Source organism: Microtus ochrogaster, linkage group LG3, assembly GCF_000317375.1.
Source record: "Microtus ochrogaster isolate Prairie Vole_2 linkage group LG3, MicOch1.0, whole genome shotgun sequence".
Lineage (NCBI taxonomy): Eukaryota > Metazoa > Chordata > Mammalia > Rodentia > Cricetidae > Microtus > Microtus ochrogaster.
In genome coordinates, this window is record NC_022029.1 from 36,001,159 (window position 1) to 36,009,649 (window position 8,491).

An 8,491-nucleotide genomic window follows, 5' to 3' on the forward strand; every position below is an offset into this window, starting at 1 on the left:
AAGATTGGACTGGGGAGGATGCATGGATAAAATACTTGCTACACAACCTGAGGAACTGCATTCAGATCCCCAGAGCTCACATACAAACCAGGTGTGTTCCTGAGTGCCTGCAACTTCAGCACAAGGAGAGGATGGATGGACAGATGGATGGACGAACGGACGGATGGATGGACGGGATGGATGGGACACATTCAACACAAGATCCTGAGGCTCACTGACAAGTCAGTCTAGCTGAAACTGGGCTTCATATTCAGTGAGAGACCCAAAGAGCTGAGGGGAGAGCTGAGGAAGCCTTTACTAAGACTCCAGTGGGGAGGGAGAGCTTAATGATCCTTTAAAAAAAAAAAGATTTATTTATTATGTATACAGGTGTCCTGCCTGCAGGCCAGAAGAGGGCACCAAATCTGATTACAGATGGTTATGAGCCACCATGTGATCGAATTGAACTCAGGACCTCTGGAAGAGCAGTCAGTGCTCTTAACCACTGAGCCATCTCTCCAGCCCCCAAGATTAAAGATCCTTACTAGAGCATGTGGGGATAGACATCATGGGTATGGTGTGAAGGAAGTCTTTGTTTTGGTTTGGTTTTTTTAGGTTTTTTGGTTTGGTTTGGTTTTCAAGACAGGGTTTCTCTGTGTAGCCCTGGCTGTCCTAGAACTCACAGAGATCCACCTGCCTCTGCTCCCAGACAGCTGGGATTAAAGGCGTGCACCACCATGCCCTGCACGGAGGAATTTTTTAAACTCGCAGGCATTCTTCAAGGAAGAAGCATCTTTTTTGTCTCAAGGCGTCGTAATGGTCTAGCACTGTTGTAAAGATGCTCATGAAACAGCTGTGCTCCATTTGTGTCTTCCTATGGTAACCGCTACCTGGGCTTCCTGATGATCCAACTCAAGGTTTGATTGAATCTGGACGGGGTTTCTAAAATGTGTCTGACTGAATTTTGTTCTCGATCTGAACATTCGATAAATACATTATGGTGGAAAGGACGGAAGGAAGGAAAGAGTTCAAAGTTCTAATGGGGCACGAAGTATTTCTGGGCTGGGATGTAATTGATACAGTGTTTATGTATCTGGCGTGGAGCCCTGGGTTTGATCTCTAGCAACACAGAAACCAGATGTGGCGGTGTGTGCCTACAATCCCAGCACTTGAGAGGAAGGCAGAAGAATCAAAAGTTCAAAGTCATCCTTCTCTTGAGTTTAAGGCTAGCCTTTAAAAAATGATGCTGATGAGATGGGTCACAGTTTCAGAGCACTGCTTGTGCTTTTACAGCAACCACATCACAGCCATCTATAATAAGATCTGGTGCCCTCTTCTGGCCTGAAGGCATATTGCAGGCATAATACTATATACATAATAAATAAATCTTTTAAAAAATTATTTATTTATTTTCATTTTATTTGTATCAGTGTTTTGCCTGCATATATATCTTGTGTGAAGGTGTCAGGCCCTGGAGTTATAGACAATTGTGAGCTGGGTGTGTGGGTGCTGGGGCCTGTGGAAGAGCAATCAGTGCTCTTAACCACTGAGCCATCTCTCCAGCCCATAAATACATAAATCTTAAAAGAAAAAAGAGAAGGAAGTACTTCTGTTTAGCAGTGCTGTCTGAGGGACTGAAAGAAAGCATTCACCACGTAAGTGACATTTGAACTCCTGTACTGTTAAACCAAGCCAAGATTCACCTACCTCACAGGCAGAAGGTGTAATTACTCTGATCTTTACCTTTCTTTCAGGGGTGAGCAAGTCAGTCATCAAGACGATGTCTGTCATGGACTTTGAAAGGGTCAACTTCGACTTAATAGAGGCCTTGCTGGAGTGGATCGTGGACGGCAAGCATTCCTACCCTCCAGGTGACCGTTTCTTCTCTCTAGGCCCCAGTGATCCACATAGTAAACACTTAGGCCTTGGGAAAGTGCACACGAGACCATAGGGCATGGGGTAAGACCCCAAGCTTGGAGTCTGCTAGATTTCCTAGCTTTGCTATTAGGTACCATATACATTTGACTAAGTCCGTATCTTTTCTCGATTTTAATCGCTTTGTTTGTAAAATAAAGACAGTAGTCAATCTTCTATAAAGCTGTCTCAACTCCTGAAAGAAACTAAGTAGGGCTGGGGTGCGGCTCAGTAGTGGAGCATCTGCTCAGTGTGTTCAGACAAGGGCTTGATCCCCAGCACCATGACATACAAGAAAATTAGGATTAAAAACAAGCCAGACGGTGGTGGCACACACCTTTAGTCCCAGCACTCGGGAGGCAGAGGCAGGCAGACTCTGAGTGTGAAGCCAGCCTGGTCTAGAGAGGTCGTTCCAGGACAGCCAGGGCTGCACTGCCAGGCTAACCCTGTCCCGAGAGTGCCGAGGGAGGGGTTTCCCAGCTCCTAGGAAAGTGCTTGGAACATTTAAATATAGAATATATGGTTGTTAAGACAGGGTCTCACTATGTAGCCCTAACTGGCCTGGAACTTGTTATGTAGACCAGACTGTCTTTGAACTCAGAGAGAGCCACCTATCCCTGCAAATGCTGGGATTAAAGGTGTACACCACCGTGCCTAGCTAAAACCAATTTTTGTTGAAGGATTGGGTGCTGATTGAGTGAAATTGTAAAATTCAATAAAGATCAATAAAAGACTTTATATGCTTGTCCCATATTATTTAAGAGAAATAGTAATGTTGCTCTCTCAGTTTAGACTTTACCATCAAGTGATGGAGACTTGAAAGACATGTAAATTATTAAGTTTCTTATTTGTTGTCTCTTGGCAAGTAAGTGATCAGGTGTTGCTAATGTATTACTAATGGACTAGGCCTGGTTTCATTCCAAAGAAAAAGATTTACTGAAAATAAACATGCCAGCCAAAAAGAAATTTTAGAAAATTGCCAAAATTCACCAGGCACGTTGAATACTCCCAGTTCTTGGGAAGCAGGGGCAGCCAGATCTGCAAGTCCAAGGCCAGCCTGGTCTACAGAGCAACACAGCACTTCCAGGCCAGCTGGGTTGTATGACCATGTCTCAAAAAATAACAACAAAGAACCAGTGACCTATCTGTGAAGATCAGAGCTATCCCCGACAGGTAGCCAAGCCACGAGGGAGGAACAGATCATAATAAACTAGATAAAAAATATAGACAAGGGGCTGGAGAGATGGCTCAGTGGTTAAGAGCACTGGCTGCTCTTCCAAAGGTCCTGAGTTCAATTCCCAGTACCCACATGGTGGCTCACAACCATCTGTAATAAGATCTGGAACCCTCCTCTGGCTTGCGGGCATACATGGAGACAGAATGTTGTACACATAATAAATAAATAAAATCTTTAAAAAATATATATATATATAGACAAGTTCCCCATCTCTATATAGATTATTTTACTACTCTAAATCTGTGTCATTTTAGTATAGAGCAGCATGGGACGTGTAATAGAAAGAGCATGGATCTGGGGCCAGAAACTGAGCGTTTGTAATGAATGAGGCACTCAGCCTATCAGCTCTGGCCTGGCCGAAGGACCGAGTATTGTGCTTCGTACTGATGCCCTTCTTTCCTCAGGGCAGCTGAGTGTGAGAAAACATCCCCGCAAGACCTCTGCTTGGCCTGCCTCTGTTTTTGTGATGATTTAGATTCCTTCTTTGTTCCATGGGGAGAGTAAGCATGGCTGTAGGTAATGAGCTCTGGGGGCCCTGATTTACTACACAGCTGACCTTGGCATCCAGCTTACCTACATGAGATGGAGGTTATCAGCTTCTTCTGTGAATGAAGCACAAGAGAAAGGCAGGCATGGAAGCTCATGCCTGTAACCCCAGCACCTGGGAGACCGAGGCAGGAGAGTCAACATGGGTTTAGGGCCAAGCTGAACTACAGAGTGGGTTCCAAGACCACCCGAAGTACTAAGGGATACCCTGTCTCAAAAAACTACAAAATAAAGTAACTGTTGGGACAGAAATACAGTATAATCTGTTACTGCTGCTTATTTTCTTTAATGGACAAGTTTAAAGGCCATCAATGATTAATAAGGCACGACTAATTAATAAACTGTCTCCTTCAAATGTGTCTGAACTTAGATAAGCAGATCAGAGTTTCTTTTTATCATATCCACTAACATATCTGGATTTCATTAACAAAAGAGTCTTCATAACCATAGAAACAGCATGCAAGTGGCCAGGGTGCTGAGGAAATATGTTGAAGCACTGGGCCTGATGTGTGCAAGGTCTTGGTTTTGGTCCTTGGATGGCTCACACCCACCCTTGCACACATGCACAAACTTAAGGCATGCTCTTTGGCACGTCCATTTTCTATTGGGAAAGAGTAATACTACTCTACTTTGTCCTTATTAAATCAGAGTATGGGGCTGGAAAGATAGCTCAGAGGTTAAGAGCACTGACTGTTCTTCCAGAGGACCTAAGTTCAATTCCAGCAACCACATAGTGGCTCACAATCATCTGTAATGAGATCTGGTGCCCTCTTCTGGCCTTCAGGCATACATGCCAGAACATTGTATACATAATAAATAAATAAATCTTTAAAAAAAGTAAATCAGGGTATATACAGAAATGTGATTTCATATTCATTTAAATACTGAGTCTTTACAAAGAAAAACTGATAGTGAAAAATTACCAGATTATTGGTTTACAAACAATTTATAACCTATTCTAGCTTCCTTGTTCATTTATTTGAGTCTCTCTTTTCGATCCCAGGTGCTATACTTGTATTTTTACCGGGGCTGGCAGAAATCAAGATGCTTTATGAGCAGCTGCAGTCTAACGCGCTCTTCAACAACAGACGCAGTCACCGGTGAGCCCCTGGCTGTCCAGCCATAGTCACTCACTGCAGCCACCTACAGAGACAGGAGCAGAAGGGCCCTGTGCTTCTCACCCTCCTTAGACTGTCTTGTTTGTGCCAGCTGGATGTGGGCAGACCTCTGCGCTCCAGGAAATGTCACTCCTTTCCATCAAGGACAGACATTTCTCTTCACTTATCACAGTGACTCAGCAAATTTGCATGCCATTTCAGTTGCTAGATTCCTGAAGAGGAGGGGAAGATGCTGTCATTTTGAGGGAAAGTAATTTTCCACCAGTCCCTGGACGTGCCTTCGCATACCGGGCAAAGCTAGCTATCAGACACTCCCTAGAGGCTTAGCAGGGACTACCCTGACTTGTGTCACCCTCTGCCTCCCTCTCTGGAACTAGGCTTGTTCCTCTTGGTGGCTCACTACTGCATTAACCCCCAGCTTCTCCAGAGCTGGTGCAGTGTTTTGTAAGATGAGAAGGAGCCTCACACTGAGAAGAGCTGGGCCTGGAGGAGTGCAGGGAAGCTGCCGACCTGGAGTCACCCGCCCCAGAACCCTCACTGTGGTTTTCCGTCTTCTTAGGTGTGTTATCCATCCGCTGCACTCATCGTTATCCAGTGAAGAGCAGCAGGCAGTGTTTGTAAAGCCTCCCGCGGGCGTAACTAAGATTATAATTTCCACCAACATTGCCGAGTCGTCCATAACCATTGACGATGTTGTCTATGTCATCGATTCTGGGAAGATGAAGGAAAAGAGGTATTCTCTTTTGGTGAGGTAACAGAGGCACTACAGATACCTCTTTTAGGATGGCAGGGCCGTGGAGGGTTAATGCTAAGGTCCCCTTTAAAGGAATATTGTCTGTGGGATTCAGTGGCCAGCGTCATGAATGATAAAGTCAAACAAGGAGACACAATTTAAAGTTTTACCTCAGAAGCAATGGATTCATTTTCCCATGTGATTTTTTTCCTCGTGTGCTTGGATGAAAAGGAAATGATTTTAGAAAATGTGTGTGGTGGCCGGGCGGTGGTAGCGCACGCCTTTAATCCCAGCACTCGGGAGGCAGAGGCAGGCAGATTTCTGTGAGTTCGAGACCAGCCTGGTCTACAAGAGCTAGTTCCAGGACAGGCTCCAAAACCACAGGGAAACCCTGTCTCGAAAAACAAAAAAAACAAAAACAAAAAAAAAAATGTGTGTGGTGGTATTGGTAGCATTTAAATCAGCACTAGTTATAGCAGTCCTGGAATACACAGAACACTGTGTATCTCTGTAGGGATAAGGTGGATGTCTTAAGTAATAAGCAGGACTATTTGTCCATGCCAGGTAGTCTTAACCACAAATTTAAAAGTGGCACAGTAAAGTACTTGCAGGAACTATGTTCAATCCCCAGAACCCACACTTGGGAAGGAAGGGGGAGGGGCGGGGAGAGAGGGAGGGAAAGAAAGAAAAGCAAAAAGAGGCTAGATGTGGTGGCCGCTGTTGGGAAAGGGAAACCGGCAGGTCACTGGAACTCACTGGCCGGCCAGCCTGCCCTGCTTGGCAAGAGAGAAGATGGTGCCTGGAGAGTTACAGCCGAGGCTGTCCTCTGGCATACATGCTCACACACACACGTGTACTTATACATACAGAATCACTCAGTCTTGTATTTGCTTTTCCTTTCCAGATACGATGCCGGCAAAGGGATGGAAAGTCTAGAGGACACGTTTGTGTCCCAGGCCAATGCTCTGCAGAGAAAAGGTCGAGCTGGCCGTGTTGCATCTGGAGTCTGCTTCCATTTGTTCACAAGCCACCACTACAGCCATCAGCTTTTAAAGCAGCAGCTACCAGAAATACAAAGAGTGCCATTGGAACAGCTGTGCCTAAGGTGACATCTTGACATGTGTGCTCTGCTCCCAGCAAGTCCCATGGTTCTCGTGCTATTTAAGCTTCATGTTCTCCTTTTCCTAGTGGAAGACATTTTGCTAAGAATAGAGTGGATGAGCTCATTCATTTGCAAAGAAAGCACGTCACGTGTGGCCCTTCCCTTTCCTTCTACCTTTCTACACACAGTCTCGCATTTGCAGAGCACAGCCCCACCATGAAGCTCAAAAATGCATTTGTAAATTAGGGAAGTAACTTGACTTGCCAGGGAATTGCTGCCCGGTTATGCATTAATGTCACATTATTCCAGGGGAAAATCTACAGCCTCGTTATCAGAGAAAAGTAAACAAAATTTACAACACCATTATTAGCCAGTGAACAAATGTCATTAAATAGGATTTGAACAGATTCAATGTGCACACCTTCACTCCCAGCACTTGGGAGGCAGAGACAAATGAATCTCTGTGAGTTCAAGACCAGCCTGGTCTACAGGGCTAGTTCCAGGGCAGCCAGGGCTACACAAAGAAACTTTGCCTGAAAACAAAAAAAAGTTTCGATTCAATGTTTATGAAAAATTGCTTGGTGATAGATAAGGAATGAAATTTATCCATGCTCTTTTATCCAGTTGTTAACTTGAAAAGCGAAAAAAATCCCCAAAGGATACAGATTACTTGCATAAAGCTCTTTCTATTTTTTCCAAGTGCTGGGTTGAGCCCAGGATGTTGTTCATGCTAGTCAAGTGCTCTGCCACTGGCCTACAATCCCAGCCCTGTAACCTCCTTCACATAGGATGTATGCTACAGGATGTAGAAACGCTGTGTCCACAGTCTGAAAGTTACAAATGGAGGAAGAAGCCATGCAGAATGGCACATGCCTATAATCCCACTACTTGAGAGAGTAAAGCAGGAGGATCCTGGCTTTGAAGCCAGATTCATCAGGTATACAGTGAGAGCCCATCTTCAAACAAACAAAGGGAAAGCAGTAGGGGAGGGGCTGATCCTCTGCACTGAGGTCATGGTGGTGTGGATGGAAGGGAGTGGAGGGATTTGAGAGAATTTTGGAAGTTGATTGACTCAAGGATGAGGGAAGGGAAGTGTAGCACGTGTAGCATAAAGGGTTACTGAAATACTTAGTAGTAGAAAGATAGGGAAACCTGTTTGCCAGCATAGGCCATCGTTCCTTTCCTACTCAAAACTTCAGTGCATTCCTCACTGCCAGCGCATCACGTTAGTGAAGCAGCTCAGGTGGGAAGAGACTAAGTACCAAATACGTGCACTAAGGAAGAGCATCTGCAGAGTTCGAGACCAGCCTGGTCTACAAGAGCTAGTTCCAGGACAGGCTCCAAAGCCACAGAGAAATCCTGTCTCCAAAAACCAAAAGAAAAGGTCCAATCTGTGAGCCATCTGGTAGCTCTAATTGCAGTTTCTTTGAGGTGCCTCCTCCAGCTGTACCATTTTCCCTGGCCTCAGCAGTATGCAAGCTTCCACATCCTCCAACACTGCCTCCCCATGTGAATGCTCCTTTGTAATTTGAACCCACAGTTACGAGAACACAGCAGTTTTGAAAGTTTATAAAAAAGAATTTTTGAATATGGGTAAGTTGAGAACTTGGAGTGTTCCTGTAGTTCACTGCTAAGAAAACTAGAGAACCAGAGACTTTCAGTCTTTTCTTTAACGCAGCAGTTGGGTGCAGTGGCCCCGCCTGCAGTCCTAGGACTAGGGAGGCAGCTTCTACTTGTCTCAGAACCCACAAGTGTGTGGTTTAAAAGGCATTTCTCGCCGGGCGGTGGTGGCGCACACCTTTAATCCCAGCACTCGGGAGGCAGAGGCAGGCGGATCTCTGTGAGTTCGAGACCAGCCTGGT

The 8,491-nt window shown here is 45.2% G+C and overlaps 1 protein-coding gene across 4 annotated transcripts in view; it reads left to right on the forward strand.

Annotated features, from left to right (window-relative positions):
* Positions 1 to 8,491, forward strand: part of Dhx57 (DExH-box helicase 57) — a 55,479-nt gene that overhangs the window by 31,182 nt on the left and 15,806 nt on the right. For all 4 annotated transcript variants that reach the window (XM_005360759.3, XM_026785956.1, XM_026785957.1 and 1 more), the window contains exons 13-16: positions 1,734 to 1,850; positions 4,680 to 4,776; positions 5,354 to 5,527; positions 6,432 to 6,632. In XM_005360759.3, coding sequence (XP_005360816.1) covers positions 1,734 to 1,850; positions 4,680 to 4,776; positions 5,354 to 5,527; positions 6,432 to 6,632 — 589 coding nt within the window. The remainder of the gene's footprint in view (positions 1 to 1,733; positions 1,851 to 4,679; positions 4,777 to 5,353; positions 5,528 to 6,431; positions 6,633 to 8,491) is intronic.